Source organism: Centrocercus urophasianus, unplaced genomic scaffold, assembly GCF_019232065.1.
Source record: "Centrocercus urophasianus isolate 14NV4802_14NV808 unplaced genomic scaffold, USGS_Curo_1.0 seq_18, whole genome shotgun sequence".
NCBI lineage: Eukaryota > Metazoa > Chordata > Aves > Galliformes > Phasianidae > Centrocercus > Centrocercus urophasianus.
This window is the reverse complement of record NW_024884733.1, coordinates 15,673,873-15,699,117: the sequence shown is the minus strand read 5'-3', so window position 1 is coordinate 15,699,117 and position 25,245 is coordinate 15,673,873. Positions and strand designations below refer to the sequence as shown.

Here is a 25,245-nt window from a genome sequence, read left to right as displayed (position 1 = left end):
GGTGCCAGCACACCTCAGCTCTGGGGACACGTTCCCTGCTCAGAGCTGTGCCATGAGACTGCGTAGAGCCCACTGCCGCAGCACGACTGAGGAGAGGTGGAATAGGAGGCAACAGCCAGGAGGCAATGATGCAGGCAGCCAGCCTGCCTGATGGCTTTTCCTTTCCTCCTGCTGTGCTACATAACCTCAACGCCATGTAGAAATAAAGGGAAAAACTGAGATGTATAAAATCATAACAAAATGGAAACGATTAGCTCACCAGCTGCTATCAAACCCGCCCGAGGTGTGGCAGTAACCTAACAGCTTGTAACAGCAGTGCTTCCAGACAAAGGCAATGCCAGAGCCCACACATACCTGCAGAACCCAGTGCAAATAAAAAAGCAAGCTTCCTGCTGGAGTAGGGTAATTTGTGGAAAAGTTAGATAAAAACCACTCCATGTATTTCTGCCACTGAGAAGCTGAACAGCATATTTCCTTGGTGACTGGTTTTGGTTTCAACTACAGGGCTGGGCGTGACTGTTGCTCCAGGGGAGGATGACACTGCTGTGTTGGACAGCTGAGCCCGTGAGGACAACCTAGCCTGGGAGGAGGGAAACAACACCTGCACCACAGGGCAAGCAACTGGTGTAAGGATGACTGCACATGACTGCAGCATAGAGCCCCTAGCATGACTGCTGCCAGCACCCTGGAGATGGAGGAGCCTTTAAACTTCCTCATTACATGCCACCAAGAAAGGCAAAAAGGTTGAAAGCTCCACTTTCACTCTTCACCATCACTGGATTACTCTCAGGAAGAACCACGGAGAAGCAGATGTCATGCAGCAAAGGCTTCAGTTTCTTCAGTACGAGGGACCTGGATCTTCTGCTGCTGCAACTCCGTATCACACGTGTGCGGATCTGCGTGTTAAGCAGTGAAGTGCAAACTTGGAAAAATAACAATGGCTAAATTCTTTCTAAATTCTAGAGTATTTTTTAAGACTCATATCTACCTACTGCTGAATGCTTCTGATGCACTACCAGTGGTAAGTGCTTGAGGGGAAAGGTAGGAAGCCTGCTTTCTTATCTATTTTGGTTGGCAAAAAGAGGTCTAAGCATAGTTACACAACAGTGAAGAGAAAAGGCTGCAGAAGTGTGTGCAGTCTGCAGGGTCAGAGCAGGAAGATTATAATCTTCTCTTTAGCCTGTTTATCTTGTGCTTCAGCAGCTTATCAACTTAAAAAGAAGGTGAAGGCAAAAAGCAAGGCTGCATCATGCTCCAGATGTTTTCAATACTAACTTCAGCCTAGGGGGGACAAACACAGCTTCTCCGTCAGCAACCACTCACTGCAGCAACTAGGAAGATGACGCTCCTGGAAAAACTAACACATAGTTTGCAGATACTAATTTATGAAGGCATATTATCTTGTTCAGAATACAGATAATTCTCTGTGTTCTTACAGTTACATGTAAAGTGGTGAAGCAAAATTCACCAAAAAAGTGACAGATTTAATAGACCAGAAAGATGTCCCTAATAAGCAAAATCAGTTACATAACGAAGACACAATTTTCACAAACACTATTTTCTCAAAGCTGAAATCATTATATGCCAGATCATTAAGCAGCAAATTTGCAAGCTAGAAATTAGTGGTGCCCAGGAGCAGTTCTACAAAAATGTCACTAAATGTCCAGAAATACTGCATTCACATGTCAGAAAGAACACCACAGAATTATAGAATGGTTTAGGTTGGAAGGGATCTTAAAGATTAACTGGCTCTAAGCCCTATCCTGGGCAGGGATACCTCCCACTAGCCCAGGTCACCTACAGCCCCATCCAGCGTGGCCTTGAGCAACTTCAGGGAGGGGGCATCCACAGCTTATCTAGGATATGCCAGTGCCTTACCATGCTTATAGTGAAGAATTTGGTCCTAACATTTTATCTAAATCTCTCCTCTTTAATTTAAAAGCATTATCCCTTGTCCTATCATTACACTCCCCGAGTAAAGACTCCCTTTCCAGGCTTCTTTTAAGAAGCAAATATAACAGATAATTACAGTTAGTGTAGAAAAGAAATTAAAGTTGGATATGAAAGCCAAAATAACTGCATGAAACACATTTTAGTGCAATATATCAGAAACCAAAGGAAATTGTAGAAGCAAAAGGAGCTAGTGAAAGTCTCTGGACAACAGAATCAAGATACAGAAGGACATTTTCTTCTGCTGTTTCTCTGTCTGAGGAACAACATCAGTGATGCTAATACATTACTAGCTGAAAAGGATGAAATTTTCAATTTTCACTACAACAAAGAACAAACAACATACATTTGCTCGGTATTTGGGAAAAAGCCACTCAAATATTCAGACTACATCATGGATAGCAGCTTTCATTCCAGCCATATATAGAGAAGAGACCTTCAAGCAGGATGGGCAGGGAGTACAGCACAGGACTGGGGGAAACCAGCCAGCTCTGTGCCTGCTATGCCACCACCACATGCCAGGACTGTGTCTGTGTGCATGGAGATTGGCCAGCCGGTGCCAAGGGCTCACAGAGCAACCACAGGCAGGAAGGCATCATTTCCAAAACCTCACTCAGTGCAGGATTCTCAGGGCTCAATCTATTTTACTGACCAGCGGTAGGACTGAAAGAAGGTTTCAATGGTGCTTGCAAAGCCCTACACAAGGAAGAGAAATTCAATAATAAGGTTTGACAAAACACAGTATCTATAAGAGGAACGTAGATGAGTAGCAGTGGTTGAGGCATGGTTGGTGTTCTTGCTTTGAGAAGGAAGGTGATTCAGCATTGAGGTAACTCACAGCAGGCAGCCCGGCCCACAAAGGATGCTGGGCAAAGGGCTGGAGCCAGGAGCCTGTCGTGAAGCAAGAGCAGCCAACCCACTGCTCTGCTGCCCATTCAGCGAGCAGCAGGGAGAGAGAAGTGAAGAACCGAGGTGATCCTACATTTATGGCAAACAATGGTGCCAATTATGTGATTTAGAGTCTGAGCATCCCAATTTCTTTTACAACTTTTTCAATTGCTGCCACACAGCCACACACAAGCAGACATACATTCAGAGAAACCCACAGAGTGCTAGGTTTACTACGGAGGGGATGAGTTTTCTCTTTGTGGACACTAAAAGGGCTTCTTGAGGGTACACAGGCCAGGCAGGTGCTTACAAACATGTGATGCACTGCCTACCTGGCACTTCTGCTGGCACCCAGGGACGCTGCACGGTGTGACCTGGAAGCAGGAGAAGCTGCTGAACACGAAGTTCACTCTGGAGGGGCGGGGGCAAGGCAGCCTGGGAAACACTGACGTATTGTCTTTCCATTACTGAAAATTACACTTTGTGAAATAGCATTAGATCATTTTAAGAGGTTTATATAAGGACACTGAAAAACAAGTCCTTTGTAAAACTTTAAAAAAAAAAACAAAACAAAAAACCATCTCCCTATTTCCACTCTGCATCAGGATGTGAAAATCCAGCATGCGGCAAACCCAGCACTCCCAGACAGAAGAGGCCAACCTCAGCTCAAGTTAAATCTTCCAGCTGTTCCCAGCTCCTTCTCTCCATCAGACAGGCTCACAGTGCTGCCTTAATTACTTGTTTAGGAAGGATGTGACATGTTCCAATTTAATACATTTAGCTCTTCTTAGAGAAAATGTAGAATTAAGCCACAGTATGCACTTGACAGATCTCTTAGCAACTAGCGTGCAATCAGCCAACAATGGATGATTCACAGTTTTAGCAAGAGTGTGCAGAACTGCCTGCCAAAAATCTGAATAAACGCACATTGCTAGACACTATGGTAAAATGTACCCTGATCTCTTTTAAACTATTATATCATAGAGGAAAGTTAAATGGCACACATTCCAGCAGCTCATCAGAGTCTGGAAATACAACCGAACTGTAACATCTTGATTTTACGATAACTGATACTTTTCTGCAGTTATTTTCGCTTAATTAGAATAATGGTACCTTTCAAAGAGAACCACTAAAGTCCATCTGTTCATGTAAATAGGAACTGCCATTTCCGTTCCCATTGCTCTGAAATAGGAAGAGGAGAGCTTGGAGGACACCAAATAGGTCATTTATTCCAGGTCCCGCTGCCGGGCCGACCATCCTCTCAGTTCCATAAAGAGCTGCACAACCCTTCGGTAGCAGCGCAAGGTGGATGGGGTGTGCTGGGGCACAGCTATTTTGCTTCACTGCCCATAAAAGCACGCTGAGAATTAGGCCCACTCCCTGGTGAGGATTGCTGCTGCTACAAAAGCAAGGCTGTTACCATTTCTACATACAGATTTCTGCCTTTGCTGTCCAGTTTCACTCCACATTTTATATCTTGCTTTGGGACAGTTTTCTTCATGCACTCCATGTGGGCATCGTAATACACAAAAACAGACTCAAACAAAGCCTTCAGAAAATCAAGAGCAAACAAAACAGGAGGGGGGCTATTAGGATTACTTCCATGCTGCAAGAGCACCAAGGACACATTGCAGCCCATTCCCTTTCTGCTCCAGCCGCAATCAGCGAGTGCAGAAGACATCTCCACACCTCCCTTCTCCCTCACCTGCCCCACAGCCCCAGGTTAGCTGAGCTGGGCACCAGCCCTTAGCTCAGCCCACGTGTGACAGTCCCCTCCAGACAGGCTCTGGCTGCAGCCCAGAAACCCACTCACCACCCACCCAGGGTCCTCACGCTGCAGGCGGCCACCTCCAGCAGACCTCTTCCAGGTAAAGCAGATGTGCTTGGCAAAATAAGTGGCTTTCTTTGGCACAGGAGAGCGGAGCACCCGGGCTGGTTGGCAGAACTCACCTCTAGAAGGAGAGCTGTGGTCAGGGGAAGGAATGTGAGCACAGTGCTCCATGTTGCCTTAACACTGGGATAGTTGCAGGCTTCCGCCTGTGAGGCTGACAGCCCTGCAGAGCAAGGCAAAGGCAGCAGGGGGGTGCAGCAAGCATTAAGAAGGTGCATTAAGTGCAGAAGCACCACAGCTGAGAGTTTCTGTAAATGCATAAGGATGAAAATAGGGCATATTGAAGAGAGGAGCAGGTACAAAATAGAAGGTTTATTGCTCTGTATCAAAGTTTCCCACTGACACTCAGTGAGAGAACACTTGATAGACAAGTCAGAGCCCAGGAGGTTTTTCCATCTGCTTCCACAGCACTGAAAAGAATGGGAGCAGTGGGGCTGCAGGAGGGCCAGGCACTATGGCTGGGAGTGGCAGTGTGTGACCTCTGCCTGCACAGCCAGCATTGTCATGCGATCAACAGCACATCCCTGCACCTGGAAACCAAACACTGATTTTGCCTACAAGCAAGTGAACCTCTGTAGGAAGGGAGGCAGAGGGATGTAACTTTTCAACCCATCAGGGCTGCAGTCGAGGAGCTGCAATGAAGCATGTCGCTGATGTGAGACCCATGTAGCAGGAGGCAGCAGAGCTGGACCGGTGCACTCCTCTCTGGCCGTACAAAGGCAGTGGGTGACGGTGCCGTGAACCCACACCTTCCCCCAGATTTTCTACAGCTGTTGGAGCACTGCAAAGCCAGGACCGAGCCTGGATTCTTGCGTGTTGTGATAATCAGCTGGGGTTCGGAAAATCCTTCGAAAAATCCAATGTCCTGGCAACTTCGCAAGGCTTCTGAAAAAATAACAGTTTAACATCTGGAACAAAAACACTCCTAGGAAGTCCAAGAGCAACATGGTGCAGAACATTTTCCCCCCTTAGCTATTGCTGTACAGCACTTCCTTGTCCCCAGCTTGCTAAAACTGGAATGTTTGCAGCAAGATGCTGAAACATTTCGTTGGAAGCCATGCAGGAAGGTGGAAAGATAAAGGGCTATTCAGGCACTTGAACATTTTTTAATTTTCTGAGCTTTGTTTATTTTTCTTCCTGTCCCATGAATTTCCTCAGTCATTTAATGCATCTTAATCTTCATCAATATTTAACTCTGCAGCAGGAATACTGCATACCTTATGTTTTCCCATTTAACTTGAGAGAGAGGCCGGGGGGAGGCGGGGAGTGCAGAATGGTCTACAAGAAGAAAAACAGCCAGTTCTAAAGGAAACTGCCTTTCCTTTTTCCACAAGATGTCCTGGAATGGAGTCAGGGAGAAGGATGAAAGAGAAAGGTGGGCAGCAAACACATGGTGCTGCTCAGAGCTCATTGGTGTCATGATTTAGGGCACTCTCCTTCCTGCCTCTGGAGGCCCACGTTTCAACCCGGCTACACCAAGACTGGAAATATTTCTCAGGGATGAACTCAGCCCTCAGCAGAAATTAGCGAGCAAGAGCTGTTCTCTGCAATAATAAAAAAAAAAATGCAGCATCATTCGCAATGAGCTAGTAGCTTTCATAAATTGTATAAGCAACTTATAACATAGTTACATACTAAGCATACATACATATACAAGCATATGAAATGCTTTCCTTTCAATTGAGGATATGCATGTTTAGCAAAGCTTTGCAATCTAAGGGAAATCCCATCAATGTTAGCATTTCCTGCAATGGCAACTTCATACTGTCCGTAGCAGGCAGGTCTGTCTGAAACTCCAGGCAGAGCAGGGCTGTGGCAGCCCTGTGTCAGCAGAGAAGCTCTGCAGGATGCAGTACTGCACCCAAGGCACCAGCAGCAGGTGAGTGATGGCAACAGGACCCACGTGCTCACTGCTGCAGGTTAAAGACAGCACAGAGCATATTGTACAGTGGTTCCAAGACCCTAAGGCCCCTGAAGAAGTTGTGTGTGTCTTCAGCTCAGTCAGAGAAACCAGAGAGAACTACACTATACCTTGGACAACAGGAGTCAAATTAGATCTGAAATATATCTCATTCCAGTGCACTGTCTGGAGGATTTATAGCATGAATCTCAGTACAGTAAGCTTTCCTGCAAAGGGAACTCAGACTTCATAGAGCACATGGGATTATTTCCAAGGAATGCCGCTAACGTGACAGGACAGCAGCATCAGGCCTTGCGGTGTTTCCAGCAGCAAGCGCACTCGGATGTGAGCAATGCCACACAGTGCCCATAGTGCAGCCCCAGCCACCTTCAGGTCCAAGTCAGAGCCAGACAAACCCGCCTAGCAGTTCTCATGTACCAGTGTGCCGCAAAAACATGGAAAGGAGAGAAGAGCTCTGACAGAGCTGCTGGTGGAGGGCTCAGATTGCAGGACCAAGATTTAATTACGTCCCTCTTCCTGCTGGAAATCTAGAGTGGCATCAACAAATACTGGGCACACGGACAACAGCTTTCAAGCACTCTTGCAGAAGTTCTCAACTCCTCCCTCCCCCTGCATGGCACAGGGCTTTGTTGTGCAGCATGAGCACATATCCCTTCCCAAAGGGAGCCCAGCCATGGCTGAGAGCCAGGGCCACGCAATAAGAATCTCAGCCATAAAAGACCGAACGAGAGACACAGCTCGCACTGGAGAAGGATCCGAGCTCAGCCCTTCATTGCTCTGCAAACAGAAAACTCTATCCAATGAAGCAAAAACAGAACCTGAACTCAGACCAGAAATAAAGCAAGCACCGGCTTTCAGCAGGCTCCCAGCAGAGCTCCGAGCAGAGACGCTAGATTTTCTGATGGTTTATTTGTTCATTTAAGACAACCTCTTTCAATCAGAGCAAACAAGATAAACAGGCACTTCAGAAAGAGTGCAAAAACGCTTTTCAAATTTAGCCTGGAATGTTTTCACTCATGAGATTTGCCTCAAGTTTTTATCTCCTCTCTTCCCAGAAATACAAGCCAAAACCACCAAATCTATTTACTTGTTTCAAGCAAAAGTAATAAGAAAAAATGTTTTTTTGAATAAATCAATACACAGCTCTTGATCTCTGCCATGAAACAGAAGTCAGAGCTGCAACCTGGCCAGTTGGATGCTCCAGTGGCACCGCTGTGTGACACAAGGGAATCTTACAGAGCTTATCCACCTTTGGGCTGACCCCCACTGAGGATCCCAGCATTAGAATTTTTTGGGGCGGTCTTTGAAAGTGTTTTCTTCAACATAACTGTGTATATGCACCCTGAGCCAGTTTCTCCAGTGGATGCTCAGCAACAAAAGAAGTACATAAGTCATTTTATTTTTCAGCGTATTTCACTGTGACATTACATTCCATAAGAGGTAAGTAAAAGTCCCTTAATGTAATCTAATAGAAATGTCCACTCTGGACAACATTCAGCAGCATCCAAATTATATCTGCCTCATTTTAGTCCTCCTAGATTTCTGAGAGTTTCCTTCAGCCCTGGACTAGCCAGTACCTATTGCCATGGCTTACTGCCCTCCATCCTTTCACAGAACCTGGACACCCTGTGGCAGATGAGATAAGCTGATGTATCACTTCATGGACCTCACCCACAGACACACACCTGCCCTGTTCTGGACACCCCAGACATGCAGAGAGCACATTCTAGCCCCTTGCTATCCCTTCCATCTTCCCCCAGTATTGAACTGGGATCTTGCCTACCTCATTTTCCTCCCACATCATCCTACCCCATCTGCTGTAGTTAATCCCCCTCTTTTGGCAGCTGGCTGCCCAGGGAATACCTCTGCATTGTCACTGTTGGACTATATAGAATGTAATGAATCTTTAATTAAATGGGCTTGATGAGTAAAGTCATTCAAATTAGGCTTCATCAGCAAGACAAAACCCCAGCTGTCTTTCCTAAAGGATATAACAAAGCACAGTTTAAAATACCTGGAATCTAATTTTAGCACTGCAGAACAAGTTAGCAAAATGAATCTCTGAGGTAAGTAGGGAATAGCTGAAAGAGAAAAAAATCTTTAAGATCTTAAACAACTGGGCAAGTTTTAATCAATGCAGCTTTTACAGAGACTCCGTCATATATAAGATATTTCAAACAGTCCAACAGGCTCAATGCAGCCAGTAGCAAGGTTGCAGCTGGTTTCACAGAGGTTATCACTGTATGTTCAGTGTACTAAAGAAAAAAAGTGCAAGAGGCTTAGAAAAGAACCTCCAGGAAGCTCATTGTAGCTTCATGGAAACGGAGTAAACAAAGCATGCATCATCAGCACATCCTCAGCATGCTTCTCATCTCTTCTGGATGAGAGCAATACCAGGAGCTTCTCTTGTTTAATCTGTAGGAGAGATTGCACTTGGTGCTGAATGACTCTTCACATTGACTTCAGTGGGAATAAACTACCCCGGATTTCAGGAGGAAAAAAAAGCACTAACAGAAAGTTAATGAGGTACAAACCGAGTTATGAATGGACCAAAGAAAAACTCTCCCAAAGCTACTTCCTGCCCTGCTGTGACAGAATGCATGCCTTTTAAGGCCTTCCCCTCTCCCCTTCCCTTCCTTGGGCAAGGCATTATTGTACCCCAAGACTTTCTGCATTTTTCTAATCAGTTTCCATTATGTCCTTTTCCTTTAAAGTTCCCCACTGCTACAGCTCCATCAGGAGCAATAATGCTGAAAACGGCAGCACAGGCTGGATATGGCTTTTAAAACTGTCTTGAAACAGAGCCAAGGTTGAGCAAGTCTGCTGGACAGGGGTTAATGCTCGGCTCCCTGCCTCCATTGTGGGCATCTCTGCTTTTGCCCAGGCAGCTCTGCACAAGACAAAATGGAAAGTTTTAGAGCAGAGTCTACTCAGGTTAACGAAAAAATTCCTAACCAGCAAGTTTAGAAAAGGGTGTTATGAACAACCAGGGGGCTGGGTTTGGCCCTCTTCAAATCATGGGGAGACTCCAAGGCAGAGCAGAGCCAGCCCAGCTCCAGCACAGGGAGCTTCCCCCATGTCCTCCTCCACTAGAAGAAGGAATACGATGCAAGTTTGCTTTGTGTATTCATTCTGTTGCTTTTATGTTCTATGTAAAGAAGGCCACTGCCTTCCCCAGATGCACACATTTTACTGTCTAACTGTCATTTTACTCATCTTCAGATACTTCCCTCAGCTGCATCCCCACCTCACAACTTTGCACCAGCAGCAAGCACCAGGCCAGCCTTGGAGCTGGCTGGCAATCTCATGAGACAGGCTCTCACAAGAATTTCCTGCTTCTGGTTCGGCCAGACATACTGCAACAACAGACGCTCTCGCAGTATTTTGGCACTCCCATTCCTCCTTCAGGCCAAGACCCAGGAATGCAAGTAAAGAAAACTTCTAATTTTTAGAATTTTAAAATAACTCAGCTCTTCTCTCTGCTGCAGTGGCTGTCTAGGTGGCTTCCCCAGAGATGAGCTGAATTGGAAGCTGTTAGGTATCACCAGGAAATTGGCTTCCCAGAAAACGCCTTGGTCAGATACCATCACAGTGGGATGTCCAAGCAGTTTAGTCCACAGACAGAACTGTTATGGAAAGAACAAATGACTCTAATTCACTCAGCACAATGAAATGGGTTTTCATGAGCCTTATGGTGCATCCAGTAAGCACTTCTATCAAGATGAGCTAGTTGGTGAGAACTGAGTAGGAGCATCGAGCAAGATCTAAAGATCTTTCATGCACATTCCTAAAGTGCAACCCATGAGGGAATGAGGAAGCTGGTTTCCACATTTTCCAGTCTCCCTGAATTACAGTGCAAGCCTGCACTGCACTTGGACAAGGCTGTTTCTGTGCAACTAATGGTTTAATAAATATTCCAAATACTTGCAAACTGTTACAGCCCACATCTGCACCTCAGGAAGCATCTTTCTAAGCATCAGTGCTGGGTCAATACAGTTCCCACCAACTGATCAGCTTTAGAAAAAGCCTTGCTGGAAATGCAGAACTCAGACCAAATACAAATGCCTTCAGGAACATCTCCTCATGTTAAGCATTACTTTTCAGGGTAGACAAAGCACATGCCCATGCTTCTGGCAAGAAAAAAATTACCATGCTGGAGATTGGAGAGGCTGCCCGTGTGAAGGGCACTCCCAGCACACTGACAGCTCAAGTTTTAGGGATTGGTTTGGAAACTGCAGCCAAAAAATCTTAATACAAGCTCCTAAAGCTGGGTTGGGCCTCTAAGTCATGTTTAGGTTCAGAAGCAAAGGGCTCTGCCTTTGTGAGATGCTGCACCTGGACTTCCCATTCTGGGCTTTGGCTGGGGGTCGCAGGATGCTTTCCACGGCATTTTCAAGCATGTTAAAACACTTTAAAAAAGACCACACTGCTGATCTCATCTATGAGTTATCACCCACACTGCTGTCTGCGTGGGGATGAGGGTAATGCCTTGCAGCAGGCAGCATGTCAGATGAGCTCTGCCTCTGAAGGAAAACCCTTTGGGGTTTACAGCAGCAGCAGCAGTCCCCACACCTTCAGCCCCTTCAGACTCTGGTGCAGTCCCCCAAAAGCTACACAACTGCATCTCTCCTCTGCTAGGTATGAAGGAAGCCTACAGGAAATCTTATTACTAAAGCAAGCAACACACATGGCAGACACATCAGGTGCTTTATGCATCAGCAACAAAGAGATGGGCTTTTCCATCCCTGTAGGAACATGTACAAAGCAAGACACAAAAAATAAGTGTTCTTTAAAGTATATGGTACACACTAATTGCAGGATATATTAAATATTACTACACACTATTTAATATTATTATGCACACAAGTTCTATTGTGTTACTAACCACACTCACAAGTGCTGTGTGATACAGTTTTAAGTCTCCTAGTCAATATCTAAGGCTAAGAAACACTTTCAAGCTAAAACCATGTCATTTTGACAAATGCTACATTACACCAGACTTTCCAATACAGAAAAACATGATCGTGAGATCAGCTTAGAGAGATGGTAAGCAGATAAAGCAGGAAAGAGTTCAAGCATTTTAAGCTGAGGGGAGCGACTACAGTCTCCATGTTAAGCACTGGCACCTTGCAGGACTGAGCCCTCTCTACTTAAGTGCTTACATTGCAGAACAAGACACAGGTCTTAATTTTTTTTTTTTTAATTTATTTTTTTAAAGCTCCTTGAATGTTAACATCGCATATAGACAAGAAGTTGGGTTTGTTACCAGTACAGTACCTCACGTACGATGATGTGAGTGAATTTACTTTCAGGAATGCAAAACAGAGCACTATTTTTAGACAAGAACTTTGTATTTACACAATCTCAGTGAGACCATACACACTATTTTATTAACAGCTCTTTGTTTACATTCCATCCCTGAGCAGTACAGACCCATTTCTTAAGATGTTCTGCAAGTAATGATGGCCACTAGAAGGGCTGGCAGTTCTTTAGGAGCTCCCATTACGCTCCTGGTTGGGTGCAGCCATCTTCTAAAGATAGTAAGGAAACCCAGCAAAGTGGAAATTAGGTTAAAATTAGAGAAGTCTGGTGCAGAAATACAAGTAGTGACTTTAGTCCTTAAAAATCAAGCATGGATAGAGTGGACAAAAAACTGCTCAAAAGCTTTCTGCCATTTCTCATGTCTGCTGACAACTGTGCTGAGTCTCCCTTAAGTATGAAAAATGAGAAAGATCAAGTCACATTCAGGAAATATCAAAGCCATAACAAGAAAGAGCAAGCCCAGAGAGGGAGAGGACATGCTCACCCCAGATGGAAGCTGCTCACAGCTTGTGGAGCAGGACAGTCACAGAAGCACTTTCCCCACCGGTACTGCAAACTCGCTCTCAGTCAGAGCACAGATAGTAGCACTGTTCTTCGTACCTTCCCTGGCATTCACTTTTGCTCCTCTTCAATCATCCTGCATTACTGTGAAGCAGTGCAATGGCAATCTGGACTGAAGAGAGGCTGCAGCTCCAGCTACTGGGTCAGGCAAGCCCACTGGGAGCGTGACTGCAGCCAAAACAATCAAATCCAAAGCAGAAGGAGATGCAGCTTGAACCCTCCCTCCCTGCCCAGCAGGGCCAGGTTACAAGCCACCAGGCCTCAGACGCATGCAGCCTATATCTTCAGAAGCCTGCCATCAAGGTCATGGGTTCATACCAGGTTTCTACACAAAGGACTCACTACTGGGAGGAGTTTTTGGACACGTGGCCACAGACAAATGCTTACCACCCATTGCCAGCAGCATCACTTCTAGTCCTGCTCCTGTAAAAAGCATTTCACAGTTGGCAGTGGAGACACTGTGATGCACACCAGGCTTGATTAGACTTCTGTCAGAAAGGGCTCTCGGGCTGCTTGAGGCCTTATCTCAGATAACAAGATGGATGCCACTCCTGGCAGTCTGCCACTCATCAGACCCACCTGAAAATGACTCCTGCATGCAGACGAAAGAAGATCAGCAGTTCTGTTTTGCAGATTTTTAGTGATTTGATTAGCTGTGAAGCAGGGGTGTAAGGGCAGAAAAGAGCAGTACCTCTTCCAAAAGGCTCCTTGTGCTCTGAAAAAACCAAACAACTGTTTTATACCACCAGTACTGGTATTTCAGTCTCAGTCTACACCAGGCTATACAGGAAAGCCTACCCATAATCTCCACAGTCAGTACTGGCAGATTATCAATAGCCATCAGCTTCCCCACGACAATGTTGACCTCAGGGGCTGCGAGAGACTGCCCTTCCCACAACACCTTTCTGCCAAACCTCCTCAAGGACACTCTCTTCCACAGCACTAAGCCTGGCTCTCAATACATCAAACCTCTGTATGCCAAGTATTCATTGCTTGGCCTTTCTAAGAATCATTTTGCAAAGCTTGGATGGCAATATGTTTTCACAGCTGATGTGGAAAAGCTAGAAACAACATTTCCCAATGAGAAATCTGTGTTACAAAGTGTGCTCTGTTTCTTAGGGTTAATCTGACTTGCTAGAGGGAGGAAAAAATAAAATCCTTTCATACTGTTGACATAAAATATCTCAGCTTTTCTTTTCTTAATAAGAGAGCTGTTCCATTTTCTAGTTTCTGTGCTAGGATAGATACATGGAAGCAGAGAAGAAAAAATTAACATCTGACCTCAGAGCATCCATTTGTGGTGCTACAATGGCCCACCTTATGCCACCTGACACTCTAATTAAGCCTGAATGAAGGATTCTACAGCCCAGCAGGTCAGAAACTGGCAAGATGTCCACAGCAGAGAAGAGCCTCCCCAAGTGCAGCTCAGCTCTTGGACCACTCGTGACCTTCAGGATCACAGTGAGTGACTCATTATAAGGCTGCTAAAGAGCTATCAGTATTACAGCTTATTCATAATACATCAGCTGCTTAAGTGGGTCACAGAGACCTGGATATTCAAGTAGCCTGACTCAAGCAGCAGTCAGTGCTGGCAGCTTATGGAAAGATAACAAAGAGAGGACAAATATAGTGTGATTTTGTCTTGGTATAATTTTGCCTCACTTATTGTAAGAGGCAGTGTACACATTTTCAAAGCCAGATATTGCATCTGGATCAGAGTGCTGAACAGCTATTGAAGGATCTCTTTTGTAAACTTGCACCCAGCTGCACTTTTGAACCCCACAACATCCTGGCAATGAAGCTGACAGCTCGGTTGTGCACTGCATGACAAAGTATTTCCTTCTGCTTGAGTCTGCTGCCTGGGTGTTTCTCTGGACGTCATCAAATTCTGTGCTATCATCCCATTTCATTTTCACTGTACCATTTGCAATAAAGAGCTTTTCTATTTCTCTCCTCCTCTTGCCTAAAACAGCTTTTCTGGACAAAGGCATTTATTTAATTAGCCTTACTTCACACAACCCTGTATTGCAGCAAGATCTTCTTGACCTTCAAGGCCCATACCTTTTCTGCTTACGGTGTGCTTCCAAGATCGGCAGCTAGAACTTCAAACAGCATTTCAGGTGAATAATTAATCTAAAATCCATTTAAGAAAAACAACAGTAATACTGCATGTATACAGTTTTTAAAAAAGCTTTGCAGTGCTCATCTAAGAAGGAATGTCCTAACGCAGTACCCTGTGGTCAAGGAAATCTGGAAAAAATTAGTTATCTAATTTGTATCTTTCTCCATCAGGATCTTTACACACTTTGTACTTGCCTCCAAACAACACTGCTCACTTCAGCTCTACATACCACACCTTGTGAGCACAGGCACTAGTATTTGCATCTTTTCACGTCTTTTAAAGAGCCAAGAACTAGCATTAAACCTCAGGAAAGCCTACTGGCTAGCAATAACCACAGCTCCACTTCTCTGTGCAGTCATCACTGGAAGAACATGAAATGCATGCATGAGAGTCATCATCCTTACCATTTCAATCACAGAGATATCACATGTTCAGACAACCGGGTAGGTGAAACTCTCCAATCACTTGAATTATCTGGAAAATGATCTCCTGTAGGACTAGTAAATGTCTCTCTCACCTCTACAAAGAGGTATAGTTTGGAATTTACTGCTAAACATTTAAAGTACATTTAAAAAAAACAGTGTGCTACTTCTGGACACACCAAAGCCTGGCTCCATCTCTAAACCATTGACTTTTCCAGTTAGCTGAACACAAGGGTTTGCACGGAGATGACCATCTCTGTAACTGCTGGACCACAACACAAAAGACACCAACCACACAGCAGCGCAGAGGAGGAGGTATATGCAGGACTCCTGGCCAGGAAGATCATTCTCTGGGCATGGGAGTTAAAAAGACAGCTCTCATATTATACTTCTTTCCAGAGAAGACAAGACAAATCCAGAAAAATATCACAATGCTGCCATTAACATCCAATTGTGCGGCAGGTTTTGTTTAAGCTTGCCATGGTGGCCAGCTGGGGCTGAGCTGAGAAACAGGATTTGATCTTGCCAGAGAACTTCTGCTAACACTCAGAGACAGATGCAGAGAGCCAGCTCCTTTACTATTAACACATGTAACCCTTCCAGAAACAAATTATCACAATTATTTTTTGAAGACAGTGCCAAGCACTGACGTTCTACTGAAGTGAAAATGAATTCTGCAAGTCTCAAACAAGCTATTTTTGACGTATGCGTTTGCTTTTGCTGTTGACTCAAGGTAACAGAAAAGTAATAGAGCAACTAACTTGTTTACGATCAGTCGCCTTGGATGAATGCAAGACCTGATTTGGGTACATCTCAGCCATAAAATAGTACATTTGTTTCATTTGTTTTCTTTGAAGGAAATGCTAATATTACTACAAAAGAAGTAGCAAAAAAAGATGCCAGCTGGTGCTGTGGTCTCATCACTCAATCTCACCCCAGAAACGAGGCTGACCAGCACTTAGTGCTGGCCAGATCACAGACCAACAGAGTGAAGCTTCCTCACAGCATATACCTTGACTGAATAGAGGATATGCCTCTGTACTTAAATAAAACACTTAACCAATTAATGCTCAGAAGTTATGCCAGCCATAATAATCACTCTCATAATAGGAACACACTCTCTGCAGGCACTAACTCATGCAAGCCTTCCAAAAGCAGTGGTTGCTGCACAGAAATCACTGTGCTCTGAGATAACTTCTGGGCAATGAAGATTCTTGCTTTGCACAGGTGACACACATTTCAGATCAGACATCTAAAAACCCAGTCTGCATTTTTGATCCAGTATTACTTACCAGGAGACTTATGATAAAGACAAAAAAACCTCTGAAAACTGAACAATGCAGAAGCACTGACGACATGCCCTTAGGCTAATTTGTACCACAAACTCACTGGATGCTCCTTATGAATGGAATAACAAGTGCAAACCGCATCTGAGGCCAAGATTGAGTACCACACCAACTATCCAGAATCAGTCCCCCCAAAAAAAAAAAAAAAAGAAAGAAAGAAAGAAAAAAGAGCAGTAAGGGAACAGGAACAATATTGGCAGAAATTAAGATGTGCTTATTTTGATTTAAAAAGTCAGTGTTTAGACCAGCTGTGCCTATGCACTGTATGCCCCAGGGAACTCTCCAAGCAGGACAACTGGAAGCACTGAGTTTTCTTTTTTTAAAAGGGCAGCTCAATTTGTTACTTCCAAAATCCCACTTAACCAAGCCAGAGCTTTTTACCTTTGCCACATGGATACTTCTACATCAGCAGTAAGTATGTTTTACAATTAAGCCAGAAGCTTTTCAAGCTTTATCAAAACGACAGGCAACTACCTGAGCTGCAGGCCAGACACTCCACACGTATTATCAGCAAACTGGAACTGAATTTGCAAAGGAGAGGCAGAGGGGGAGATGAAGATCTGCACTCTTTCCTGTGTGTGTGTCCGGACATTCTGGGCCAGCCCAGGAAGCTCATCCAGGGATCTGCCTCTCCATAGCACATTTCAGCAGACAGCAGCAGAGCCCCTGTGCAGCAGCTCCTCTGCACACTTCACCACTCTCAGGAGGTGCTGGCAGATCCACCCATGAGCAAGAGATCACTGCAGCTTCCATATGAATGCCCTCCTTTGCAGGGTGTGTGAGGTGCTGCAGGACTGCAGGGAGAGCAGGACTGAAAAACCCATCAAGCAGCTTACACTGGGGATAGCACAAACCCACCTTTAAAACCCCAAAGCAGAACTCTGGTGGTGACCGTGGTTAAACTAGTTTTTATGACGCTTTAAGTGAGGGGGTTGTAAAAGAAAAAGATTTAGCTTCACTTTGACAGTCTGGTCAGAATTCTCTTGGGGAAGCAGCGAGGTAGCTCCAAGCCATCTGTCTAAGTCAGAACGGCAGAAAAGGCGCTTTTCATTCTTCTAAGGAAATGCTTAAGGTTATTCAGAACCTTTAAGCACTTAGCATTTGCGCTGAACCGTGAGCTCACCAAGGACTATTTATCACAGTCAGAGGAGCAGTGATTAAGAAAGGTACAAAAGCTGACATCAAGGCTTGCAAAATAATAATAGGTGTCCAGAGGAGATTAAAAACAGGCACTTAAAGGCCAAATTATTTTGAATCTTTTGGTCAGCACTTCAGATATTGCTGAGATGTAGCAATTTAATAATAAAGTCTAAATGCTGCCTCTGTTAGAAAAGTATGAGAGTTAAGTTGCTCCTAGACCATCCTGTGAGACTGTTTTACAGTTTTATAGATAGAAACCAATTATAATGAATACAGTCCAGTTATATTGATTTGACTAGAAGCTACTTCCTAGTATTTTCATTAAACCTGTAATCACAGTAGCAAAATTGAAAATGAAAGAATGTAATTCTTGGCATGGCTCATTTGCCTAAAGTGCCAGCCCTATTAATATAGGGTCAGAGCTTCACCAGCAGTGAACTCTGTGACCAAAGAAGAATCTCCCCAAACCATAAGGCAATGCTCCAACCACAAAGCAGATGGAAGGGCAGGGCCACAGAAACAATTCAACCTGCTTTTGAAGAAGACAGCTTAAAGAGGCTAAAATACTCCTTCCACGCATCTACTGAGACTCCAATTACACAGGCTCCTGACACTGGTCTATCTGATACCACCAAAATGTTCTTTTTTTTTCCAAGTTGCCTCAAGTACTATTGAAGAGGAGATTTTAATATTAAGACAAAACTTCTCTACTGGTTACTTTTCATGTAACCAAGGTATATGCTAATACCAAGACACTGACGTGAAAGCTAATAAAACATATTGAAGAAAGCATTGCTATAAATTCTGATGAAAGCCACTTGGCTGCTTTCTGTGCACCATGATGAGCAGCAGAAAGCTGCACCAGCCCCAGCACACCTGTCCAAGTGTGTCCACTTTGAGGAAGATCATTACATTCGGTTCTGTCAATTATATACTCTCAACGTTCTCCATACAATATCTCTACAGAAGACAACTAAAACCTAGGTATCCAGAAAAATCATCTTAACCTACATTTGACTGGGACTTCTCCATTTGTTTTCAGTACACCTAAAAATAGCTGTGACAACCAAAGACAGCGTCTTTTACATTTTTGCTCTGGTTTTGAAGTTAGAATGAGAGCATGGTGAAGAGGCCAAAAGAGCATGAGCAAAATGGGAAAGATACTCAAACCAAAATAGTCTGAATAGAAGGGTGCCAAACACTATTTCTAATTTACTTTTGGCATCTTTCACATAAAGTTTCTGATTATGTTTACTCTCCAACTGGTTTAAGCACCAAGCAATGGCAAAGAGGTACTCCTGAGGTTCCTACCAAACTTTCTAGATAGAACACCAAATTAATCAGTAACATCACAGCTGAGGTGCAATAAAAGCATGCAAAGGGTTCAGAGCAAATGAACAAGGCCTCCAGTGTCTATTATGATAGTTTACAGAACTACAAATTATTTAAAGTGGCATTCGTTTTATTTTGTCTACCTCTTGCCTCTCTAGTGAGGAGAAAGCACTAATCCTCCAATGGGAATGAGACAGGCATTTGCCACTTATGCAGAGAAATGCTGCTTTAAATGATTAGTCAGCAGATACAGGTTCTCGTGCACTAGCATGTACTATAAAATAAAACCCCCATGGCCTAATTAAGTTCAGGAGCTAGCAGAGCCTTGAATCCATTTCTCCTGAGCTAAGCTTTTCTATTAACAATTATTCTACAGAACCATCTAGGTCTACAGAGAAGATGCCTATCATTTAGCAGCAGCAATATAACCTTACCTGCCTGAGCTATATATAACTCCTTACCCCTGACAGCTTTTTCTACCTGGCTGCTTCCCTGCAGGCTTTCTCAGAGGCCTCGGCCACCTGGGCTGAGAAGCATTCCTGCCAGCACCAGCATTCAATCTCGAAGACCAAAGCCCTGCCACTCAGCAAGCAGATGTAGGAAGAACCCAGAGATGCTCAAGGGGCCACCAGGAGGCTCTTCCAATGCTTGCTGAGATGATAGCACTTAATAAACATTCTGTTGCTGCTCATAACCTGTCCTCCCTCCTTCGATGCTGCAGCAGTGCTGCTTCACAGCTTGTCCCCTGAGGTTTTCTGGGGAAGAAAAGAGGCTCTTGGGTGGGCATTTCCTTTCTTGACCATCATTGGAGGATTTGCTCACCACCATCACTTCTGCAGCAACTACTCTTCCTTGCCTATGCAGCAGCTGAAAAGAAGCCATGTTACTGGGGGTATTTTCTGCTGAGCTTTTGGATTTCCATCTGCCTGCATAAGCGCTGAAATGGTGCAAGTGCTATTTGCGCCATCCCAAGCACATTAAGACAACTTAGACAGTAAGCACAATGTGCTGATCACAGCTCATCTACACATCTAACCCTGGTGCATTCAGAAGGTGACACAAATAACTTATACCAGCAGAACAACTGAGAACACACTTCCTGGACAAAAGGTACTGGAACTTGATCACAATGTTTTCATTAGAGTTACTCAACTCAAACATCAAGTGTGTTGGTGACTGCACACAGCTAAACAAAACACTGGCTTATCCACATTAGCCATCCATCTCTGGTTTACTTTTTACTTTTACCTTCATACTAAATCTCAAAGTCCCCAGAAACTATGAATTTTAAAATAAGTTCAGAAGTTGATAGCACAGAAACATAATGCTGTGAAATAAGCCTCTGCTTCTTGCAAACAAATCATTAAATGCATGACTGATTTTTCTACTTTACTAAATATATATACACACACACACACACACACACACACACTGGGCTGTTTCCCAGTAGTCACTGAACATGACCAAATTGAATTCAACTCCTCTTTTTTTTTTTTTTTAAACCCTACAATAACTTGGAGCAAGAACAAACAGCCTCAGCAGCTGTTCTTTTTTTTATTTTCCCCCAGCAGACAACCAGTAAAGAATGCAACAGTACTGGAGGGGTAACCTGTACTATATCTGTAAAGCATAGAAGCTCAGCCAGTGCTATTAAAGATTGCTGCAGAAGTTTTCCTGCTACATACAGCATTACAGTAATTTGATGACAAGCCTTCTTAATAAGGAGTCTAGCCAGTGAAAGAACATGCTGCAATGGTTCTTAAATATTGCATTATGGTTTTTGGCAACCTGAAATGGGGAAGGATGGAGACAGAGCAGCTCAGTTCACACATCTGGCAGGCAGCTTATCAGGAGGCACTATGCGCCTGAAGCAGAACTGCTCCAGCTGCACATTCGGCCAGGCTGCTGTCTTTGGGATGCACCTTGAGTGTCCCCATGTCCTTCATCTTCCATGGCTCCGATCAGACTACAGAGCCTGACCTACCACAAGCCTGTTGGCAAGCTGCCTGGACACAAGCCCTTTATTAACATACCACAGGAGCAGTAAGTAACCTACAGCCCATGGAATTAAAAGAAGGGACAAGTGAGCCCTGACTGGTTGCAGCACCAGCTGGAACAGCTCTCCTGCACTGCAGGAGGTTCAGGGCAGGAACACATACTCAGTGGACGGGCTTCATATTAACTGGGTTAAGCCAAGCGTGTGTCAACCACTCTCTTGAAATATTCATGGGCTATGCTTGTGTTACATAAAAAGAATAAGAAACTGCTCTTTGAGAAACTGGTGCTGTACATGGATTGCAACCACCTGCCTCCCCTCTGACAGCCAGTGTCAGCGTGAGTGACAAGGCACTAAAGCAGCCCCATGCACAATCACACCAGGCTGGCTAACCAGCTGGGCTAGCAGAGAAGACCTCCAGAAGCAGCATGCAGAAATTGGTTTCATGAGGTTTTGTCCTTATGATTCTCTAGCAGTGATCGATCAGACCAGGAGCCAACTTCCTCTCTAAGCAGGACCAGCTATCAGAATAGACCATGCTGGTCTGGGCTTTATCCAGTCAGGTCTTGAAAGCCTCCGGAAATGATGGCAGAGCTTTTCCAGGCCCTCATTTCACTGCTTGGCTGTCCCCACTTCCCCACTGCAAAAAAAAAAACAACAACAACAACAACAACAACAACAAAAAAAAAAAAACCCTTCTTCCTATCCCATTAAACCATCAGGATTCAATTTACACCCACTGTCTCATCATCCTGCCACACACGACGAGACACTCTCCCTCTGTTCTTGATAACCCATGTAGGTACTGGGGTCCTGCTCTTAGGCCCCCTAAGCCACCTCTTCTCCAAGTGGAGCAGGTCCTGTTGCCTCAGGCTATGCTTCAGCCCCTGAGCAGCTTTCCAGTGAGTGTGTTCAGTTGTCAATCTCTCCCCAACGTTAAGAGGAACCAAGATTGAACACGGCTGTTAACAAGCGCTGAGTAGGGCACTCTCCTCAGCCTACTGATTCTGCTGATTGCTACAGCCTGGGATGCTGTACCTTCTCTACCACAGGGGCACATGCTGCAGGCTCACATTCAGCCTGCTGACCACTAGACCCACACTGTTCCTCTGCAAAGCTGTCCTCAACATGTGTGTCAGCCAGGCCTTCCCTCAGCAGGAGGGCAGCCCCAGATGTGTATGGCATGCTGCTGCCCGCCATCTTCTCCCCATCTCTCCAAAAGCACTGCAGTAGCAGTGCTCTCTGGAGAGCCAACTGTTGTAAATAATTAAGTTACATGTTCAGACAAGCACTACACTGCATTGTTAGTTTTAAGAGGATGTTTGTTCAATTTTTTATTTTTTAATTTTTTTTCAACTCAGAAAGCTCATGGGAATGATTGCCCCATCATTCAAAGAAACTAATAAGGTTCAAATTATGCTTCAGAGCTTTTTCTCTTATCTTGATTTATGACTGTGCCTGGACAAGTCACCCATGGAAAGAAGTAAATCTGTTCTGCCATTTCTAGTATGAAATTTGAACATAGTAGATTTATTTCATATCACATCTGAAATGCTACTTCATGAAAATAGTTAGCACTATCAATAAGACTACTCATATCAGTCCCAGCAGGCATGGGCCAAGCAAAAAAGAATCAACAAAAACAAAAAACAAAAACCAACAAACAAGAACAGAAGCAGAATAGATTTTCTGTTATTCTCAAATTGACAATGAACTGCATAATTCAATGATAAATTGCTACCATATGCAACCCCTCCAGCACAATCATTTTAAGTTTTTTTACGTGGATGCTGGAGGAAGAACATCTAATTATGATTTAAAAGAATTTAACATTACATAGTAAAGATCAGATCTTGATTTTTTTATTGCTGTTGTTAAGGAAGGAAAAAAAAACAAAACACAAACTGTTTTACAACACCAATAATTACAATAAGTCAGATATAACTGATGCATGGCTTAGCGTGCTACTGTTAACCACAGGAGAGAGCTAATGCTATCAGGCACTCACATTTAAGTGCTCATTCAAGGGCTCTGCAGCCTTCTCCCTCTCTCAAGCACCACCAGCTCTCCCCCACTACTCCTGCAGACTTGTCTTTGTCCACTACCTCTACTGAACCAGAACAACCAATGACGTTGAAGGGAAAACAACTTAATTCCCTGTAGGAAGGTGTACCCTACACCGTTTTATTCCTTGTTTTATATATATATTTAATTTCCTTACACCACCTCAAATGATACAGCAAAGTTGCAGCCAGTAGCCCATTCAGTTCTGCTGCCCTATCTTGTCTCTTTGTGTTCCCTCTGTGTTGGCAGAACATGAAACCTTGAAGTGGACAAAGAAATACTGCCTCTTGCATTCTGCTGGTGCTCTGGTTGCACGTGTCCCACCTCCCACCAGCTGCATAACATAACCCAGCACCCCTTACTGCCCAAACACTTCTGGGCTCCCAGTCAGAGCCAACACCACTCTGCAGAGACACTTCTGTGTTAGTACAGAGTGCAGTCAATAATGGAGTAATTTCTCCTGAAGACTCTCACAGCACACATCACTGACTCACAGCAAAAGACCTGCACAAGCCCCCTTGGGCCTTGACAGCTCCTGGAAACAGTATGTGGCTGTATGCACACTTGGCTCTAGTGCTGCTCCCTCTAAGAGCATCCAAGTGTGTTTGAAGAAGCAGGTAGGCATGTATGCATAGGGAAAAGCATATGTGTAAGAGCTGTGCAATATCTCCAACTCACTGTTGGACAAAATTCAGGTGAACTTTATTACTAGGGCATCACATCAAAGCCTCAGAACCATACAGACCATTACATACTGCACTGTGGCCCAAGGAAGCCTCCCTTCAGCCCCAGGCGTGCCAGTGAGTGGCTGTGTATCCTACGGCCTCAGCAGTGGCACCCCAGGAACAAGCACAGGGGCAGACAAAGAGGGTCACCCCCACAGCCTGCTAGCAGAGAGAAGAACAGTCAGCACAGCAGTCCTGCAGCCTGAAGATGGGCAAGCTCCTCGATTTTCTACTCTGCTCCTCGAGGAAGTGGATGGGTGGCACTTCACTGCCTACCAGACCACCTTTCGGGTGGGTAGGATGCATAGCGGGTCCTAAGAACACCCGAGGCGGGCCGAGTAGCTGTACCCGCTCAGCACGCGGGGCCCGTAAAGGGGCTGCAGGCACGAGGTCCAGCGCAGAGGAACAGATCCTCGGGCAGGGACCGGGTGAGGCCCTCCGGCACCTGTAGCACCACCCGCAGCACGGCCGCAGCCCGGCGCGCCACGAAGATGGGTTCGGGGCCGAAAGGAGCGGCGGCGGTGCCGGACACCCACACCGCTTCGCGGTGACCCACGCGAAGGACGCGGCTCCGCCACCGGAGCCCACGCGGCCGCGAAGGACCGAGATGAGTCACAGCTCGCAGAGGCGCTGACCATAGCCGCGCTCCGGGCACCTGCGGGCCGGAGCCTCGGGGGGCGGCGGGGCCGGGAGGAGCCCCGTGGTGCCGCCTCAGCAGGGACGGTAGGTCCCCGCCGCGCCCCGGCACAGCTCGGGCACCCGCACGGCACCGCACCCCACCGCGACCGTACCGTACCTCCTTCCTGCGGCTGGGCGCGCCCGGGCGGGTGAGCAGCGCCGTCTCCTCGCAGACTACGGCCGCGTCCTCCACGAAGACGCAGTCGGGGAGGCTCTCGTCAGCGGGCAGCTCCAGCACCTGCAGCCCCAGCTTGCCCCGCAGCACGCCCACGTACAGCTGATGCTCCCGCTCCGCGCGAGCGAAGTCCACCTCGGGGCCCGCCGTGCTGCGCAGCGCCTGCCGGCAGAGCGACTCGGGCAGCGCCCGCACCACGGCGTGCGTGCAGCGCCCGAAGGCGGCGGGGCCACCGCCCAGCCCGGCCATGCTGCGCGGGGACGCGGGAGGATCCGAGCGACCCGGCTCCGCGCGGCTGCCGCCACCGCCGGCCCTGGCAGCTGATAAAGCGCCGCCCGCGGCCCGGCCGCGCCCCATTGGCTCCCCACCAGGCACATTTCCATGGGGCCGCTGCCGAGCGCGCTCCCATTGGCTGGCGGAGGCGGCCGGGCCGCGCCATTGGCCGCCCCCCGCGGGGCGCCGCTTACCTGGGCGGCGGGCGGCGGCGCCGTGACCCTCGCAGCTTTGAGGAGCCGCGCCCTGCTGCGCTCGGTGGGTCACTGGGGCTCGGTCGGAGGTGAAGCTCGGTCCCGGGCGTCGTCGCTGGCGGGGCAACTGGGGCTGCTCCGGTTCCACAGCGTTAGGGCTGCGGGTGCCACGTGCCCGGCCCCGGCGTCACGGCATCAACGGGCGGGCATCGACTTTCGGGCGCTCTGTGTGCCTCGTGACACCG

At 46.1% G+C, this 25,245-nt stretch overlaps 1 protein-coding gene across 3 annotated transcripts in view; it reads right to left on the bottom strand.

Annotated features, from left to right (window-relative positions):
* Nucleotides 1–24,782, bottom strand: part of DDAH1 (dimethylarginine dimethylaminohydrolase 1) — a 51,063-nt gene extending 26,281 nt beyond the window's left edge. For 2 of the 3 annotated variants that reach the window (XM_042819587.1, XM_042819588.1), the window contains exon 1: nucleotides 24,477–24,782. In XM_042819587.1, the coding sequence (XP_042675521.1) occupies nucleotides 24,477–24,782 (306 nt within the window). Of the gene's footprint in view, nucleotides 1–3,170; nucleotides 3,203–24,476 lie in introns of those variants that run through there. The other variant, XM_042819589.1, reaches the window with a different exon arrangement.
* Nucleotides 24,783–25,245: the final 463 nt, after the last annotated feature.